Below are 20,441 nucleotides of genomic sequence, written 5' to 3' on the forward strand. Positions count from 1 at the left end.
CGCTTCCGCGGGATTTATATTTTTGAAATTATACGGAATACTACTCGAGTGACATTTTCTTGAATTTCTAAAATTATACGCGATACTGATTTTGTAATATTGAATTATTGATGTCTAAACTTACTTTTATAAAATATCCAATTCCAAGTAGATTATCTCGTTAATTTAATTTAATTCAATTTCGACATTTTTTTCAAATATGTGAAATTAATTACAAAGTGTCATGCAAGTGTTTGTTAGTAAAGTTAAGATCAGATTCTATTTCAAATTTTTATTTTCAAATTAAACAAATCAGTTACGGGAAAAGCTCTGAAAATACGCAATTCATAACTGTAGAAATACTTTATTGGACTAGTACTTATGCTTTGGTTACAATAATAATTACGATACGTACGGATATTTTAATAATCGTTCTTAAAACATAAAATGGGCAGATAAATAAATAGAGTAATAAGGCACTCTGCAATAAATAGATCTCTCCGATTATTAATCTTTCGTTTGCGAACAAAACGTTCTTCCATTGTTCCTCAATCAAGGAGCTGCAATGCCTTCACTTGACAGACACATTAAAAATAGGAAAGCTGTGGCTCGTGATTATGACGCAGTGACATGCTTTGATGTCCAGAATGATGGAAATTCTGAATATCGTGGGCTCCCTGCTGACCACGATACTGATTAGAACTAGACGACGTTGACGATGATACGTTGCAACTGTTGTTCATCAACATGGAAGCGTTTCCACCTTGAAGAGCAAACGGCCAAGACTACAAAAAAATATGAGAAAAAATTTAGACAAAGTCTCCTTTGAAAATGCTCGGTTGTTCAACTGAAGAAACATCAAAGTAGATTTAAGAAGCTTGGAACTGTAAAACTTTTTCCCGTTGTACATGAATTCGATTTCATAACTTTTTAATGAAACGAACGTTGAAAATGATATTTCAATTGTCTTGCAACGCTGAATGAATCAACGATCGTTCCTCGAATAATGGAACTAACTTAGGATTAACGGTGAAAAAGGATGGGCAGAAGTTCTAAGGGTGATTCGATCCACCTGGACAGACGTAAACAGAGAACGTGTCTGCGAAGGCGACGTTGTGACGCCGAGTGGATCCACCTGGATCCTCTGTTATTTTACAAACTCGTAATCGTGACACCGAAAATCGCAATTATGCAGAAAACTCAACAAAAATGTCTTGCCCCATTTATTTTTAGCTTGGCTGTATATATAGCTCCGAAATTTGAACGATAATAATGTTTCACAGTAAATAACATTCGAATTTTAATCAACGCACGTGATTGATATAAAGTTGTAAAAATAAATTTGTGTATTTGACGCTTGTATCCCGCTCTTTCTTTACGATTCAAACTCTTTTATCGTAACTCTTTTATTCACAACAGCCAATGAAACTTACCAGCGCTAAAGATAGAGATCTCGTTGTTTCCGAATGAGCATCCCCGTCATCTCTGAGGACCGCTCGAAGGTGAGCGATGTAAGTAGCCGCTAAACGAAGTGTATCCAACTTGCTGAGCTTCGTATCGGCTGGTACCCAGGGTAACGTTGTCTTCAATCTGCAAAATGCCTTGCTCAACACCCTCATCCGAGCCCGTTCCCTGGCGTTCGCCGCGTTTCTTGGCGCACGACTGTCCAAATCATCCTTGCTGTATTTCTCTTCCGAGACGAATTCCTCATCATCGGCATCCAACGTCGGTGTCGAGGCTCGACGTTTACGTGGCATCTTCTGCAACTATTTTAATTGCATCGTTTTGCTGTACATATCGTTGTACATCAATTTTCCGTCAAACCTCTTAGTTACAATGTCGTAACGTGCTATTTTAGTCATTTGGTAGCTTTGGTAGTAGTCCGCAGGGAACGAGTTTCTCGGCAAACGAGTTTCTTTTAAGATAAGAAGAACGGTTTAATTTATTCGATGCTTAGAATTAGAAACGAATTTCCTTCAGTGGCGAGATCGACAACATCATTTCGGAGCGCCAATCTCTCTTCGAGTACGAAACTTTTGCAAGGGTTTGCACGCGATGAAGAAAAGAAATAAATTCTAATTTACCTAATTTACACGGAGCTTAAAAATATCCTCTTCAGGAAAGAAAATGTATACAATCTTCCTCACTAGTTTGTACGTTGTCGAGAGCGAATCAGAATTTCGGAGTACCGCGTTCGAATAGAAAACTTCGCAAGGGTTGTTAGACACACCTCACCTAGATCCTTCTCTCGAGGAGCTTGAGTTTTTTTCCTTCGATTGGTATTATTGGAATGTCACGATAAGTCGCGATGCTCACGCGAAACTAATCGTACGTCAAAATTGTTAGCCAAGAAGAGGAGGATGAAGAGGAGGATGCCGAAGAGAAGACGCGAGAGAGAGAAGAGAGAACGAACATTGGTAGAGAAGAGGGAGATTTGAGACGCCTCTGAAAATCGGGCGGAGCTTTCTAAACGGTAAAAGCGTCTTCCTTCGACTTGGTCACGTCCTCCTCTTTGGCTTTTCCTCAAGATTCTCGTCCAATCGTTTAGTTCTGCGTCATCTGCAGCCACCTGGTCCATCCTTTCCTCTTCCATCCTCTTTCGGAGCGTACATCCACAAATAACGCTTTTTTTTCTTTTTCACTTGGAATTGACCTTTGCTCCGAATGGTTTTTCTTCCGGATATCCGTCGCGTCTCTTCAATTATTCTTCCCTAAAATCCTTCTTTAATTATTAAATTAAATTATTAAATTAAATGCGAAAGTCGCACGTAATTGACATGTATTTCAGGAGCAAATATTTAAAAAAGAATTTAGTTTTAATAAAAAATATTTTATTAATATTAACGGAAGCAAAATAGATACATTGGCGAGGAAACTTTCTTATTAATTCCTCACAATAGAGAATTCTCAATTACCGTATATTTAGTTTTTTTATTACCATAAACTTAATTTTCCTTGAAGCCTTTTCCAACTATAAATAGCTGTAATGATGTTTACTTATTTTATCAAGTGTTGAGAGACTACTTATCTCGTGTCAAGTTGATTTTCTATTTTTGTTTTTTTATACACTATTATTATTTCTTTCCATTCAAAAGTTTCGTAGGAGGAAAGGGCCGATTGATCTATTAATCCGGTTTAAATCCTCGTGAATGAGCTGTCGACCATTTCGTTGAAAAGAGGATTCGAAATGGATCCTGTAATATGAGGTTCGCGGTCACCCTGTTAATCCTGCTTAACATCTTAAAGTAGGAGTTGACTTATTGTTCGACAAATTCGTGAAGGTCCCTTCGCAATTCGACTCCTTTCCATGTAATTGGCCGTGTTCTCCTCTCAAGATATTTGTAACTAGAGATCCATGTAGGTTGGAATTCTGAAAAAGGAAAGTAAAAATTAATGTGATTTCGAATTTTATGAAGATATATTGATTTATTAGTATACTTTTATTTATTAAGGTATTATTATATAAAATTACTTTTTAAATTGCTTCTTTTCATCGAATAATCTTTATCAAATAAATGATACATAATTAGTTGACAAATAACTGAAAAAATATATTATAAGTATTAACAACTGGAAATACTTTTAAAATATGTTGCGAAAGATTATACGATTGATTTCAGTACCACAACTGTTATGCGATATCGATGAATATTTGTCATGTTTATATAATTAGAAATAATTAAGCACAAATATTACCAAAATTACTAAACTATTTTTTTGGAGAATGTTCGTAAATAAATAAATAACGTTGAACTTTGAAACTGTACTGCCTGTAGTAGAAATTTTATAAAATCTACTGAATATTTTTCTTTAGTCAGTACTTATTTACACAACCTTAAATCAAGAAACATTTATAAGGTATGTAGGAATGAAGAAAAGAGATATATGTAGATAGATAAACCGAAATTATTCTATTTTCTATCCTACAGTCATGTACGTAATTGCACATAGATGTCGACACTGCCCTTGTCTGATTGTAGAAAAATTCGTAAAAGGCCATCCATTTATAAGAGAATAAAAGTCTTTATTTTTCGTTAAATTATATTATTTTCTCCGTTATTAGCATGATAACACTTTGCAAATTCATACAGGATTTAGAATTTCACATTATGATTTAGAGTTTCACAAAAGAAAGCGGTCGACGAGCAAGTAAATATGGCTGACAATCTGGCAATGTACATTGAACGCATTTGCGAATCGTGATCTTCGATTCGTACACTTTGGTTGTTAGTTAGTTTCTCCGCGATTTTCTCACGCGTCAGCAGCGTTTGTTTTTCCATACTAGTAAACGAATAATAATTTTCATTCGACGCTTGTCAATGTACAACGATTAAGCGACGGGTGACGAAATAAAGATAACATTTTGAATGTTTTAACGAACGTTCCGGAAGGTGGTTCAACGCGTAACTTAAACTTTCGGCACAGAAGGTCCTGTTTTTTGACAAAGTACGTAAGTATCAAAACACCAATAACCAGTAACTAAGATATTGACTCCCGATTATTTATGGGATCGCGTACTTCAAAGAGGTTAGGTTATACATTTATTTGTATACGTGATAAAGTTCAATATTTCAAAAACACTAATTACCTGAATGTATTACCTGAATGAGAAATGTCGTTTGTTTTTGTTAACAAATGTCGTGCGAGTTCTTATGAAAGTTTTCAAAGTAAGTGTACATTTAAAATTTTATTTCGTGCATAATGTGAAGATTCAAGTTTTTCAAGAACTCTTTCCTACATATAATGAAACAGTGACACTGTGTCTGATAGTGTAAATTGGTTTTTAATAAATGCGTAATATTATTCTTTTATAGTTATTGTAAAAGTAAAAGTAAAATTAATTAAGTATGACTGAGGAACATCAGTTGCCTTCTGACTCCGATGAAGATGATGAAGATTATGTTCCTGATGGCGCAGACAGCGAGCCTGTGTCTGAAGTAGAGTCTGAAGGTGATGCAGAGAGTGGTCCTGAGGACGAAAATGATGAAAACAAAAGAGAAGTTACAAAGAAAAAAGGGAGAAAAAAGAATAAAGCTATAAAGTCTAAAATTAAGAAGCGTAGAAGAACAAAAAGGAGAGTGGAGATTGATGAGAAGGTAGAAGAGGAAGGGGAAGAGGAAGAAGAGCCCAAAGGGAAGAAACAATTGACCGAAGAAGAGGAGAAAGAAAGAGCTGATTCTCTCTGGGCTGATTTTATGAAGGATACAGGTAAATAATTGAAACTACAAATAGGTTAATATTCATGAATTACGCACACATTGCTATTATTTTATAAATTTTTGTATTTTTTATTCTTTTGAAGCAACGGCACCTAAATCCCACCCGCAAAGCACAACAAATAAATCAAAAGAGAAATCACCGCCCATAGAAAAGTCAAAAGTAGAAGAGAAAGTGAAGATAACCAAGGTATTTGAATTTGCTGGCGAGGAGGTAAAAGTAGAGAAGGAAGTCTCGGTTGATTCAGTAGAAGCAAGACTATCGCTGTCCTCTGCTGAGAACTCTGAGAAAATGGGAAATTCTGGTCCTCCTGCAGGGAGAGGATCTGGAAGAGGCAGAGGTTTTAAAAAGGCTGGTTTAGGAGGTATTTCTTCTGTCCTTGGTCAATTAGGAAAAAAGGCAAAAATTAGTACATTAGAAAAGTCCAAATTAGACTGGGACAATTATAAGAAGCAAGAGAATTTGGAGGAAGAAATTAGCACTCACAACAAAGGAAAAGATGGATACTTAGAACGTCAAGATTTCCTACAAAGAGCAGATTTGCGACAATTTGAAATTGAAAAGCAGTTGCGTAATGCAAATAGACGCAGTACACGGTGAATTTATATTTTCATATGTACACATATTTCTTCCTTAATAACCAGAACCAGGAAAGGTATTGAGATGAATATCGTATTAGACTTGCCAGTTGTCGGCGCTTATAGCACATATTTAATCAAATTCTTCAAACTCTTATTAAATCTCATGCCATATGTAAAAATGTGATTGCCTTGGTTGGCTTGACAATCAGCTGGATTTGTTTAAGAAGCGGTTGAGAGCCAATTCTGTGAGAAGAGACTGATCATTCCAATGTATTGAAGATAATATAATATGTTACGTAATAGTTTAATTTACCATCTGCGAGCTTCGTCTCGATCCGTTATATCACAGAACTTCGCATCGAAGCAGGATGTTTGAAGCTTGGTGCTTCGGAAACCGAATATTCTAACAATAAACAAGCTCCAGAGATGTTTTTATTCCGTTTCAATGGAGAAAGATGGATGATTGATGCAGTATAAATAGTGTAGGTATTTAATAAACTGTCGTTTGAATGGCTAATATGTATAAGTATTCGAGTATATATGGCTTAAAAGTAATCACGATATTTTTCTCCTTCATTTACGATCACTGCCTTGTGCGAGTCATCTTGAACATTTTATTATATTTGTAGACGAGATACGATGTAGAAAACGCAGATTTTTGTAACAGATGGCAGATTACAGTAATCGTTTTATATTTTTTCAGCTGTACCTGTTGTTTATTTGCAAAATTACGGTATGACATATCTGTATAGCGTGTCAGATTTTAGATTAATCGATAGAGAAACATGCATCTGAAAAAAATATGTCTCCAAATTTTCAGAGCTCAGGTTTACAGTTTTTAGAATACGTGTAAGATATCTTACAAGACTTCTTTATGCATATGGACTATTTAATATCCTAAAAATAAAGATATACGTTGATGTTTAAACACTCATTTCTTTTTTTCTTTACGTATTGTATCTTTGACTTCAGTAGCGCAATTGAAATCGAATAAACTGTTTATTATTCTTGTTTATGCTGCATCCTCTTGGCAATGTACTTTCTTTTCTTTTTCTTAGCACAAAGTAGATTTCTTTCTTTTTAGTTTGTTAAACATTCTATGATGAAACGATCCTCGTTGGATACTGATTTCAATATCTTCATACCTTATTAATTTATTCTTCTATAACTTCATACTTATAATTTACATTTGCATTAGTTAATTATTAATTATTAAGCCGACGATGTCTCTTTGTCCTGATGCAAACGAGTGGATTTTGTCGCACGATACGACACGGGTATTTTTCAATCACTATTACGTCTATAACTCTGTGTCGGACAATGCTGGTGTATGTTCTGATGACATGCCACAGATTTATAGTAGTCAATTCACTTTTGCCTCGAACCTTACGAGTCATATAACTTATGGATCAATTCGTCTTATCTATGGTTTCTCGTATAGTTCAGTGTGCTGCTAAAAAAACACGAGAGACACCCAGCACGACAGAACCCGTTCGTACATATGCATCGAGCCTTCGACCATTTACATTGATTTTGTAAGCAAATACAAACGAAATATCAGAAAATATCGATTCGTTATTACCTTCATTTGCAAAATTTCACTTTCCTCCTCTCCTGAAATAAAACCAAAAAGAAAAGTATACGATTTTGCTTCAATAGTTCAGTGTCGTCCGTTCGTTCACCTGTTTTTACAAATGCTTACTGACGTATTTCGATTTCGATCTCGATCTCGTTTACGATTTTTCGGCGGTTTTCCCTGGCGATCTCTCGAGCAGTATCGTTGAGCGGGGCATGCTCTGCTCGTTCGCCTCCTATTGTTTCCAGATTCGAAATAAAAATACATTACAGCGATATTCACGCTATCGTTCACTTGTGTTTCAGTTTTTCATACCTTGGGAAAGAAAATTTCCATTTTTCTAGCTTCTTACTTAAATTGGACAATCCCCTTTCAAGCACACTTCTCATAGAGCTGAATGCCAATTACGAAAGCGTTATTTTATTTACATTGTAAACGGAACATTTGTTATCTGATTGATCCTAACTTTGATACAGGTGGTTCGCAGTGACATTGCCTGGTCGGTTTTCCTCTTCCAGAATCCGACTTGTCCTTCCTTTTGCTTTTGCTTTTCTAAAATTTAAAAAATTTAATTTCTTCAAATCTTCGCTACGAAGAATATCCTTTTGTTTTTCCCTTAAATTGTAATGTAAAGTTATCGTCTTTGTAAGAAACAATGGACAATACTATAATGCACTCTCTCTCTCTCTGTTGATTAAAGCTGGTTGTTTAGCGTACTCTCTTTTGTGTACAGCAACATTCGTCGTATTTCGAAAGGACAGGGCATGCCGATGGACGTTTTCTTCCTAGATCTTGCGAACTGGATCCTCTAACGCAAACGCAGAGTGCCGGTTGCTTTTTCCTCGAGAATGTTTTGCATTGAGATCGTTTGGTCTTTTTCCGTCTTGGCGAGGTTGAACGTCTGCGGGCTTCCCGTATTTCGCGACAGTGGCAGGCTCTCCTTCTGCGCGATTTACTCACCGATCTGCACGATCTCGCTGATTCTCTGCTTCTTGCGCTGCGATTCGAAAAGACTCGAATTTTTGAATTGCGAACGGAGCTCTTCTCTTTCAAAATTCAACGCGTACGTAATAGGTCTTTTAATACAGGCAAATATTTATATTTAGTCACTGCGTTATTCTCTTGCGTTTCAAAAAGTATTTTCTGCAAGTTCAATGAAACTTTGATTCGCAGAAAATGTGTTACGATATTACTGAAAAATATGACAAGTATAATATTGTTCGATAAATATAAATATTGTCGAATAATTATGAACGAGCGTTCTGTGAATAATATATTTCGAAATCCACGCGTGTTCTTTGTATTAGTCAATGTGATAATCTTAGCGTGTGCAGTAGCTATTCTCTGAATCATTGAAATGGCATGGGAATAAGGATCTTAAAGAATGCGAGATTCTGAAAGATTTGTTGCCTCGATGCTTCTTGCAAAATGTTGCAGGTGGATGCAACAAAGACTATAATTTATTTATCACCCTCTCACCGTGGCCTCGACGTCGATGTTGAACTTTCTGCGGTAGATCTTGAAGCTTGGCACATTTTGCTGGGAATTGAATGAAAATCTTTGTTCACATATATATTTATTTTCATCCAAATCGTGTGTACTTGATCATCGTATGACATAAAAGATAATCAAAGTTACAGAACGATTTACAAGAATTGTGACGTAAAAATGATCTAATGTACTTTCTACAATCCGTTGTGCGACTGCGTCCTCTTGGTACGATTGCTCGTTTCTTTGATTTTTTTCTCCTCTTTGCACTTGCAGGACAATATCGACAAAACGGCGATTAAATTTTGTATGAAGAATGTTCGTATCGTTTTTATGATGATTTTTAAAATTTACCTCGGAGGAGATTGATTTGCTGGACAGATTGGATCCTTGCATCTTTTTCTCTTCATTTTCCCTTATTTGCTGTTAAATGTTTCTATCTAATCTGGCGAATATTTAGATCAGTATTTCATACCTCACTATTATTTATATGTATGTTTATTTCTTTACTAAAAAAAAAATCGTATTTCAAACGATCACTTTTTCGTTAACCTGCCGATTTCACGGAGGACTGAACGTTTTCTTCGTTTCTTACTGTACCGTACATTTTCTCGAAACCATTTATTCATTTTAGTAATTGATAGCAATCATTGCCAGTGGTAACGTTCCTTCGTTATAATTTATCATCTCTTTTTTTCGTTTTTTCTTTTTGGTTTATTTTAAAATGTAGATTCCATGTAACCTATTGATTTTACGCGTTGCTCTGACAGGTGATCTCGCCGAGAGTATTTTTCAACGTTTCGAGTTCAATTATCGCGAAAGCGAGGGGCTCGATCGTATCTCATTCACGTGATACATTTGTGCGATCTGTCAGCACGATTATCTCGCGTCGTTTCAAACATTAATTGATCGATCAAATATCTGCTCTGTAATATCGAGTAACGAGAAACATTGTAGCACCGAATGATCAAAAAATTGCTGCTGATTTTTCGAATTTCGATATCGATTTTTGCGGCAACTTGCACGCTTATCAACGCCGCGAGCAATTTTATCATCTTCCTTTTTTATTGATTCCGCGAATCAATCAGAGAAAGGACCTTGTATATTTCTTTGCAGATAGAACCTAGAGTTTATCTTATCCAAGTTAATTGAATCCATCGAAAACATAAAATCTACGATCGTCGACTCAAGCACTGGAACAGGAATACTAACAAAATGAAGTTGTTTCAATCTGCGAGAAATATCTCTTGAGAACAAAAAAAAAAAAAAGGAAAAGCGATTGAAAGAAGATAGAATTGAACGAACACAAGAGGGAACTCATTCGTGCCGCGAGCTTCTCCAAAAAAGGCCTCGTTTTATCGGCGAGTTGTGTGAAAACGTTGCTGACAGTGTCGTAAAATCGAATTAAAGTCCACTTTATGACTTATCACGATGGGCAGTCGCGGCAAGAACCGGCTAAATACTGGCTGCCGATCGAATTAATTAACTGGCAACACGACGAGCTGGTAATCGCTTGCGAATGAAGATGCACGTGGATGGAAACACGAGACTGAAATTTTTATGTACTCCGCGGAGCAGCCGTGTCGCTCCTTTCTTCTTCTTCTTCTTCTTCGTCTTCGTGTTTTTTTTTTCTCTCTCTCCGTCCCCGAGTGGATGGCAATCGCGATCCGCGAAGGTGTCGCGGACGTTGTAAAGCCGAATTACGATCCATCGTGGAATCAGCGGTGGGATGAAGATAAAGGAGGAGGGCAAAAGAGGAAGCCGCCGATGCGTGGAACGTGTGTGCAAAACGGCAGCAGGACTATCGACGCCAGACTGGCGGCTGTTAGTTGTGGCCTTGCCATCGGCAGTTTATTCACGAACCGGAATATCTCTTCGAACGTTCCTTCGGCAACAGGCATTCGTTTCAGAATCGGTGCGTACACGGGCGAGATTAGTTTCGATCGTAGAATTAAGTTGCCGTAGATTTCGTTACTCCGCTGCTAAATCTGGAGAATTTCGTCTTTATAGGAATTTCGTCTTTAAGTGGAGTAGCTTGATGTATACAGGGTGCTACAGGAGAAGTTGTCATTCTTAAATGTGAGATACATGTAGATGTATATATGTAAAAATATTACAAAAAGTTAAGAGACCATTTCATTGATATTATATTGAGAAATATATATATATACAATATAATATAAATATATATATATATAAAATATAAAAATATAATAAAAAACACAATATAACATAATATAAAAATATAATTTCTCAATATAATATAGGTGAAATGGCATCCCCCATAATTTATAAAAGGAAAAGAAGTTTTTCATTGATAGACCATTTCATTGATATTATATTGAGAAATATATATATAAAATATAAAAATATAATAAAAAAACAAAATATAATATAATATAAAAATATAATTTCTCAATGTAATATAGGTGAAATGGCATCCCCCATAATTTATAAAAGGAAAAGAAGTTTTTCATTGATAGACCATTTCATTGATATTATATTGAGAAATATATATATATATATATATAAAATATAAAAATATAATAAAAAAACAAAATATAATATAATATAAAAATATAATTTCTCAATATAATATAGGTGAAATGGCATCCCCCATAATTTATAAATGAAAAGAAATTATGAATTAGAGAGGAAGCCATTTCACCGATATTATATTGAGAAATGATATTTTTTCCTTAATACAATATCGATGAAATAGTTTCCCCTGTAATTTTTTCGTAATATTTTTTACTGTCTTCCACATGTTATTTGTTTATATTTTTATGCTTCCCTTTCTTGATCGTTCGTCGATGCACGAGCATACGTGGCAAGATTGGCACGATCGTTGAACTAATTGTTCATATTTGAAGAAAGATAGCAGATTATTAAATATGGCAGATTGTATTCACCGTGATAAAATCGAATTTTACTTTGCGGTGTAGATTGTCTATGTTGATTTAGAAATTGTTATACTTACCGTGTATTGTATGTGACAGTGTTTAATTACTTAGATCATTCTACTATACAGATAGGTATTTACTCCCAACTCCATCTCACATCTAAAGAAAAGAAATCTTCCAAAGCGTCCCGATACTATCGCCAGTTGAACTAAAACTAACAATAGTCTCCTGACGGAATTCGACGTTGCGAAAATCCAAGCGTCTACGTTTAAATTTAAACAGCTCCCTAACAATACCTTCCCAGGATATTTCGTCGAAGGCATACGCGCCCTACGCGAAGAAACCAGCAGACAAACACGCGTGCGTATTTACAACGCGAACGTGCTTCATTACGAGCATTGTTTCGAAGTGTTAATAATTAAGGGCCAGACTTGGCGCGGTAAAGACCATTACCGTCTACATTTAAGCGTCGCGAAACGCGTCAATACGTTCACGAGCGCCATAATGGATCCGCGTGAAAGGATATTCTTTGTGCTCTTTATTGGGTAAACTGTAACGAGCGGCGGACATGTAACGCGGCTCGTTTTATAACGCGACTTTCTTCGACTAGGCAACAGGACTTTGAGCCCGGATTTCACGGATGACAATTACAAAGGGCAAATGGGGGAGGGGGTTGGATTTCTGTAGTTTCCATTGCGGCGAACGAACGACGAAGAAAAAGAAAAAGGCCCCTCCCGTGTTTTATCGAACAACAAATTACAAAGGGATCCTAGTATAATAAAACCTCGCTGGCGGCGAGTCGAAAGTAACTCGCCCGGCTCATTATGCGGATGATCTGAGAGCGAAAGCTGAATCGCGGGAAAAAGCTGTTATTTTGTGTAAAAGGCCGGGACGTTGCATTCAGCGAAGGGATCGTAATAAATGCGTAGAGGAAAAAGGACGGTTCTTATCGTGTCTTGTTAGGGCCGTTTAATTTTCTGTTCCGGCTCCGTGGAAAGTCTCCTCGTTGATCTCTTTCTCGTCTCGCGAAGGAGAAGGAGAGAAGATTGATGGATCATCGGGAGAATTGTAGGCGTACAGTCGTAGGTTTGATGTTGCGCACGATAAACATGAGTGTAATCGCAATTATAAGACTAGATTAAGAACTAGAATTTTCAATTCACGAATTAAAGGAAATTTTATTTTTAATTAATTAATCAATTATCGAGATACTGAGATAATTTCTGATTAGACTAACTAACACTTACTAGTTGTTCTATACTGTCAAATATGTACAATGTGTATTTCAACTCTGTTTTCCTAAATTTTTGATACACGTGATATTTTTTCTTTTCTGATGTTTTGCATCAGATTTTTTTGTAATCAGTTGCACGATCTTCAAATATTTTCCGATGATCGAATGAAACGATCAAAACTTTCAGCTGGCACTGTCAGTGATCGAACAGACATATAATTTTACTCGTTCGTTAGAAGCAAAGAAGAGACAAACACGTGACACCCACGACAATTAGTCGAACCTTTCTCTAGCGAAAGCTTCAATTTTTCTTATTTCTGCATTCCGTCATACATATGCAAAAGATGACTTCGTTATATGCCCGTTGTTAATTTACATAATTGGAAGTACGTGGCTCTTTTTTTCTCGTCAAGTGAACAGAGGCTGCAACGCGACAAACGAAGGATAATCAATGCTATCTCCGTTCGAAACCGTTTCCCTCGGTAAATGCAATTTCGGTGCACCTGAAGGAATCTGCAAGGCAAAACCAGATCTATTTTCATCGTCGTCCCTCTCTCGCCATCAGGAATTCACTCCGGTTTAGAAGATTTTCTTTTTCCACGGGCTTGCGAATAAAATTCAGTGACGTACACACGCACGTAGGCAACAGACGGTTTTTATAATACAAGTTTTTCCTTTCTCGTAATATCTTTATTTTTCTTTTTTTCCTTATTAATACGTTTTCTTTTAATATAATTTCTTTAATATCTGTGTGCGATTTGTTGTAGAGTTTCCAGAGTTCCTTTGCTCATCTTACTTTTTCCGGGACAATTTTACAACGTATCTACTTTATTTCGTTACTCTGAAATATAACACCGAGGAAAAAGAAATTTCTACGACGTTAGAAAATTATTGGAGCCACAATCTTGGCATTCGAACAATGAAATTATTGTAATTGTTGGAATTAAGTCGAACTTAAAATATTATAGTTCGTGTTCTTTCGTTACACGTTGCAATTTCTTTGATTTGTACAACGGTACCAGAAAGGAACGTTAAGGATAGACGGATATTCCTTTGCTACAAAATTTCCGGGGCGCTGTTACAGGCGAACATACCCGCTGAATACGCTACTGATAAAATTCCAGGAATTCCTTTTGCCAGAAGCAAACTAGACGAGCAAACTAGCAATAAGATTGATTCGCACTACCAAGATTCCAGCGTCTGGTTTTACCTCGCGTGCCAGCCAAGTAGCCCGGAATTAAAGTTTATCTTCCACTCTCTTTCGCCACTGCGCCACGAGTTTGAAATTATAGTAACAAGTGTTCCAGTTCCTGTCAGCTTGAAGTTTTCGAGCAGCTCTACTCCCTAGAGGCATTTTTCATACATTAAAGATATTTAAAATTAGTTAAACATCAAATCAGTTCACGTTACTAACATCACAAACATTTGTACTTGCTACAAATGGAGTTGCTTATCAATTTTGCCTAAGAATTGTGTTCGATAAATCATCAAAGAACACCTGCTATTTAATTTATATCTGTGATTAAATACCTGACTTATTATTTGAATATGAAAGTATTCGTGTATTTTATCACTATCACTAACACCTGTAAGCTCACTCTCGTGCACACAGGTCGTCTATTGCGTATGATTCCTTCTATCCATAATCTTACGTCAACAACGAGGTTCTACCAACGAAGCATTTCTCAACATCGAAGTCAGACTTAAACTCGACTATCTGGTTCATTAATCAAAGTGCAACGTTTCAACCTGGTAAGGGTTCGCAACGCTGAAAGCGTCCGTGGACGTGGCAGTCCGTTTATCTGGCTAGAAATATTTTTCGCCGGTCGAATAGCCCAGCGAAGAGCGTAGAGTCGAAGCACGGACAGGCCTCATTCTGTACGGAGGGCCGAAGTAAAAAGAGGGGACGTCCACTCGAAAACGCAGAGACCACTCGTGCCTAAAAGCACTTGGTCCTGTATGTGGATCAATTATACCAAAGAAACGTGGTACGAATTAATGCGTGCCCGAAGACACTGCGAGCGAAGGAAAGAAAAGGAAGACTCGGACTCGAAGAGTGGAACCGTTTCGACTCCTTTTTGCCGCGTCTTTTCGTACTTGATCCCCCTCGGATCCAAAGTAGTGCATCGCCATGCCCGTTTTAACGACGAGAATCGCGAGATCGAATAATTTCATCGACTAACGACTCCTGACATCGCATTCAACGCTTGAATAACTCGTGTATATCCAAACTTTCAATTCGCGGCGTATATTTCTCACTGTTTTATTTTTCGCTGCTCATTCCTCCCTCCCCTTCCTCTCTCCCTCTCTCTCTCTCTCTTTCTTTTCCTTCGCTTTCTCTTTTTCCATCTTTTCTTATTCGCTTTCTGTCTCAATTGATAAAATTAACCTCTCGACGTTTCCTCGAGCTTCACGCAAAACAGGCACTGAGAAAGTCTCTCTCGATCTCCCTTGTCATCAAGGAACCGCATTTCCGTTTCGTTCTTCTTCTTTCGTTTTCTATTTCGTTCTTTTTTTTTTTTTTTTTTTTTTTTTTCTGTCACCGACAAGTCTGCCCTTCGTTCTCGTTTAAGTGGCTATGAATGAAGCGGATTACGATGATCGGTCTCGGCTCGCGAATCTATTCCACGGCGCAAAAAACCGTCGAGCGAGGACTCGTCAAGAGGAAGCAAGCTGAAATTGCCGTAGCTAGCGTATAGCACCGCGTAATTTGTTTCCGTTTGTGTCTTTGTGTTCGGCTGGCGTTTGCTTCCTGCAAAGGCGTTCCTTTGATCGCTTCTCGTTAACGGGAGGATATTAAAATTCTATGGAAATATTTCGTATTTCCTTAATGATGCGAAAGCCGATGAGTCTTTCTGCGGAAAATTGCCCAATATACATAAATTGTTGCGATCACATCGACGCAGTTTTATAAATTTGATTATTTATGGATTCATTCGTATAATTGGCACTGGCAGAACGTGAACAGTTGATGTTTTCAAAGTTGTTGCTTTTATTAGTGGTACTTGACTCTCATCAACTGTTTTAAGAGTCAACGTTTTACTGTTCAAGTAAAGCTCATTCAAGTATTCAAACAAACTTCTTGCTCTGCAGGAGGATACATGTTTGATGTTTTCAATTTTAAAGTGAACAACGATGTTCTAATCAGTTCCTGAAAATCATGCAGTTTTATAAATTTGATCATTTATAGATTCATTCGTATAATTGGCACTGGCAGAACGTGAACAGTTGATGTTTTCAAAGTTGTTGCTTTTATTAGTGGTACTTGACTCTCATCAACTGTTTTAACAGTCAACGTTTTACTGTTCAAGTAAAGCTCATTCAAGTATTCAAACAAACTTCTTGCTCTGCAGGAGGATACATGTTTGATGTTTTCAATTTTAAAGTGAACAACGATGTTCTAATCAGTTCCTGAAAATCACGCAGTTTTATAAATTTGATCATTTATAGATTCATTCGTATAATTAGCACTGGCAGAATGTGAACGGTTGATGTTTTCAAAGTTGCTGCTTTTGTCAGTGGTACTTGACTCTCATCAACTGTTTTAACAGTGAACGTTTTACTGTTCAAGTAAAGCTCATTTAAGTATTCAAACAAACTTCTTGCTCTGCAGGAGGATACATGTTTGATGTTTTCAATTTTAAAGTGAACAACGATGTTCTAATCAGTTCCTGAAAATCACGCAGTTTTATAAATTTGATCATTTATAGATTCATTCGTATAATTAGCACTGGCAGAACGTGAACGGTTGATGTTTTCAAAGTTGCTGCTTTTGTCAGTGATACTTGACTCTCATCAACTGTTTTAACAGTGAACGTTTTACTGTTCAAGTAAAGCTCATTTAAGTATTCAAACAAACTTCTTGCTCTGCAGGAGCATACATGTTTGATGTTTTCAATTTTAAAGTGAACAACGATGTTCTAATCAGTTCCTGAACGAACAGTGCCATTTTATACATAAAATTTTCTAATAATCCATAATTTGCTTATAAAAATTCACTTAACTCTCACATAAAACATTCTAGCTTCCAATTGAATAAGCAGACAATGTTCCAAATACTTTTCACTATCCGGAAACACTCATGTACGTCTTTCAATTTAAATTCAACACACCATCCTGTTATACCGTAACAGGTATACAAATATTTCTACGTTCCCAGAAAACGTAAGGCGTACCCTTAATTTATAAAGTTTCGTTTTAAACTTTTTCGTTTGGAGAACGCAACGTTCGAAAGGGATACTATTAAACTACATTGTGACACATGATCGATCGATCAAGTGGGTATTATCTCTCGACGATGGACCGTTACTATTCAACAGCTTCTTCTCTCGTCTTTCTTTCTGTCTTAACGTCCCTCCTGTTACACCCTCCGTGTAAACGAGCTCCCTTTGGTTAAACGTTTCTTGGTGGCCGCTGAAGGCAAGCGTGTCTCGGGAAGACGTTCGTTCTCTTTCCTCTCGTCAGGGGCTACCCTTTTCATCTTGCTCGCTCGTTCGTTCGCTCCTTTCTCCTCCGTTCGAGCGGGCATGTTTTATGGATAGTCTTCCAGAGCTTTCGCGGCGCCAGCTCTTCCGCAGATACATCGGATGCTTCATTGTGTGCTGCCTCTATTATGAACGGTGCCAGGAACGTAAACGCAAATGAGACGTCGGGATTAGGAAGGTGAGCACTAATTCGGCGAATTCGCGGAATTCGACGATGAATTATTCCGGAAGCCGTTGGCGGATAATACCATTCTCTCTCGCGGCGTAAAATGTAGGCCGTAGAAAGTCAGTTGGAAGCGAATTTGTATCGGGCAGATTTTATAATTAATTTATCTTTTGTCTCGGTTACGTAAGGCGAACGGCTGTCTGTTAATGGGGAAAAGGATTTATTGGGGGATAAAAGTTGAAGCTTCGGAACTTTGATTGATCGTGGCGAATTTTTGTACTGTAAGATTTATTAGAATTAGAATCTAACAGTTCTGCAGCCACATTGATTAATTCTATAAGTTGAAAGATGGAGGAAGCTGATGAAATTGTTAACATTGCCAATTGAAATTTATAATTTTTCATCAAGTGAATAAAAAACGAACACAATGTACACAATGTAAAATGACGCAAAATTTGCAAAATTGGGAATTTCATTTTACTGAAGCTATTACTCGTTATAATTTTGAAATAATTTTGAAGGTTGAATTACATTTAAAATACAGTGGATATTACCAGTTATTATTTGTTAACGATCACTCGGATAGTTAACACTTTATAAAGTAATAAAGTTCTTCCTAATTCTTATTAGAACTTTGTCGCACGTGGACACAAGAATTAATTTCAAACGTTTTACGGCAACTGAATGGAGGCAAAGTTTGGACAAACCATATTTGGTAAAAGCTATGTCCATTTCCGACTCATTAACCGTAGAGGAAAATTCATTTTAGCGACAACGGTCCACGAATTTTGTCCAACTCGTACTTCGTAACATAACCTTCGTTCTTACTTTAAACAGGTATGCCAGGATTTAAAGAGATTCATGGATTTTTCATTGCAAAAATTTATTCCGAAAATATAACGCGAAATAACATCGGTGCTCTTACATATATGATAGATTGTTTCGTAACAAGAGAGATTTTTTAATTTTAATAAAATTTCATATTTTCGTATCTCCTTGCAGCAAAGGAAAAGAGGACATCCTCTTTGCCTGAAGTTTCCCTTCTTTTTTCAAATTTTCAATATCCTACAAATAGGAGAGCGCATTTAAAGAAGAGGTGAATTAAATAGTTGACCAATTCAAAATTGGAGTACTTTAAATAACTGATAAATCATTTCCGCTGCAATTGATTAATAATTTGTATTATTCATTCAGAAATCAGAAACTACAATATCTTTACTGTATCCGTTTCAGGGTAAATACGTTTGGTGATAATTATAACACGCTTGCTCAAACGCAATTCGGTAGAAGAAGCTACTTAAATGGTCCTCCCGTTGGAAGAGCCGAGTTGACGTAACCGATATTTTTAACCGAGCCCTTTTGTTTCACCGATTCGTCGTCCTGTTTCACCGCTGGTTCTTCCACTTTGCCCCGTTCGCCGCTTTCACGTCGACCCCTCGTAATGTCAGCGACGAGATTGTTTGATCTTTCAACGAGGTTTCCGCGAATTTCAAAGGTTGTGTCTCGCGGAGGCGGCGTTTAAATTCCATGTATGGCCGAGGCGGCCGGCGAAAGGAATTTGTCGTCAGCAAGGCGACTCTTTAGATACGACTATTATGCGTCCTGCGAGGCAACCATTACAGAGTGAATACAAACGAGCTCCTGATGGCGGACAAGTCTTTCCCCCCTTTTAGAAATGAAGTCGTATTTCGTAGAACGAACTGTCCTTGTACGCGCTCAGTGAGCGACTGCTGTATCGGGCAGGTTTTTAATTCGCGGACCTTCCTGTATTTTCGTCGCGCGGCTAGACCAGAAACGTACGTGCGATAATGTAATAACGATGTGTGACACAGTTTCCTCGTCCTTAACCCGAGTGGAATGTTAGAGAACAATGGAATAATGGAGGAACAGGAAAAATAATGGTGGTTACAGAGACGAAGAATTATGCGACAGCGTGTCTACAGCTTGTGAGTTGGTAGAGTATTATGGCAAAATGAATAGATTAAAATAGTAGGGATTAAAGGGGGGAAAAAAATGGAGAATTGTATTACGATGGCTGTAATCCCGCTTAATTATTGGATCATGCATTTATAAAAATCTAGAGTTTTCTCTTTTAATGTTCATACGGCTTTATAAATTAGATATAAATGAATTTTCGTTTATCTAACGAGACTTGAAGGAACATTTGGATTTATTACCTTATAATATGATGATATGAATCATATATTATAGTAATATAAGTTACATAAGTTACATAAGCAAGTATGAAATCATCATTGCCTTTCGTATTAAACAATTAATTGAATAATCTTTCATTAGCGATAAGAGTTAATGTACGTTGCAAGTAACTTTATTCAAGACGATACTAATAACAATAATCGTTTACGTTGAACCGTGAAAACAGTATTAACTCGTTAAGATTTGAAAAGAAATTTTTTTCTGTTTCCAAATTACTTTCCAATTCTCCAACTTTCCTTCTTAATTCTACTAATCTGATACAGGTATTAAAACGGAGCACTCCATCGATGTGAACCTTCAAAACTGCTGGCACAGTTTAAATAATCCCAAAGTGCAAACAAACCCGAATCGATAAGAAGATTTTCCTATTCGCGAAAGTTTATTAATATTAATATTCTAATGCGAATTGGAGCGATCAGTCCTATGACAATTCTCCTCATCGGTAGTCGATAGCGATTAAATTTCAGAAATGTTTAGTGTACATGTGTGTATGTGCGCGCGCGTGTGTCATTCGGGGGGATGATAGGCGTTCGGCTGTTTCCGCCGTCGTTCGATTACGCTCGGCTTTAGCTACACCGCCCGGACCCGTCAGTCTC

At 36.9% G+C, this 20,441-nt stretch overlaps 2 protein-coding genes across 6 annotated transcripts; one reads left to right on the plus strand and one right to left on the minus strand.

Annotated features, from left to right (window-relative positions):
* Window positions 1-327: 327 nt before the first annotated feature.
* On the minus strand, window positions 328-11,694 carry LOC122533420 (transcription factor 21). 3 transcript variants are annotated; one of them, XM_043663079.1, is made up of 4 exons: window positions 11,685-11,694; window positions 2,064-2,462; window positions 1,413-1,745; window positions 328-764 (listed from the first exon to the last, which is right to left on the minus strand). In XM_043663079.1, the coding sequence occupies exons 3-4, from the start codon at window positions 1,734-1,736 to the stop codon at window positions 567-569; spliced, it is 522 nt and encodes a 173-aa protein (XP_043519014.1). In that variant the 5' UTR covers window positions 1,737-1,745; window positions 2,064-2,462; window positions 11,685-11,694; the 3' UTR covers window positions 328-566. The 3 variants fall into 3 exon arrangements, with proteins under 3 accessions (XP_043519014.1, XP_043519011.1, XP_043519013.1); XM_043663076.1 differs by lacking the exon at window positions 11,685-11,694 and having other exon boundaries at window positions 2,064-2,758; XM_043663078.1 differs by lacking the exon at window positions 11,685-11,694 and having other exon boundaries at window positions 2,215-2,757.
* LOC122533419 (craniofacial development protein 1) lies at window positions 4,013-7,342 on the plus strand. 3 transcript variants are annotated; one of them, XR_006307709.1, is made up of 4 exons: window positions 4,014-4,429; window positions 4,794-5,187; window positions 5,282-6,259; window positions 6,481-7,342. XR_006307709.1 is itself a non-coding variant. In XM_043663075.1 (3 exons), the coding sequence occupies exons 2-3, from the start codon at window positions 4,827-4,829 to the stop codon at window positions 5,794-5,796; spliced, it is 876 nt and encodes a 291-aa protein (XP_043519010.1). In that variant the 5' UTR covers window positions 4,013-4,425; window positions 4,794-4,826; the 3' UTR covers window positions 5,797-7,342. The 3 variants fall into 3 exon arrangements, 2 of the variants coding, with proteins under 2 accessions (XP_043519010.1, XP_043519009.1); XM_043663075.1 differs by having other exon boundaries at window positions 4,013-4,425; window positions 5,282-7,342; XM_043663074.1 differs by having other exon boundaries at window positions 5,282-7,342.
* Window positions 11,695-20,441: the final 8,747 nt, after the last annotated feature.

Source organism: Frieseomelitta varia, unplaced genomic scaffold (genome assembly GCF_011392965.1).
Source record: "Frieseomelitta varia isolate USP_RPSP 00005682 unplaced genomic scaffold, Fvar_1.2 scaffold_527, whole genome shotgun sequence".
Taxonomy (NCBI): Eukaryota; Metazoa; Arthropoda; class Insecta; order Hymenoptera; family Apidae; genus Frieseomelitta; species Frieseomelitta varia.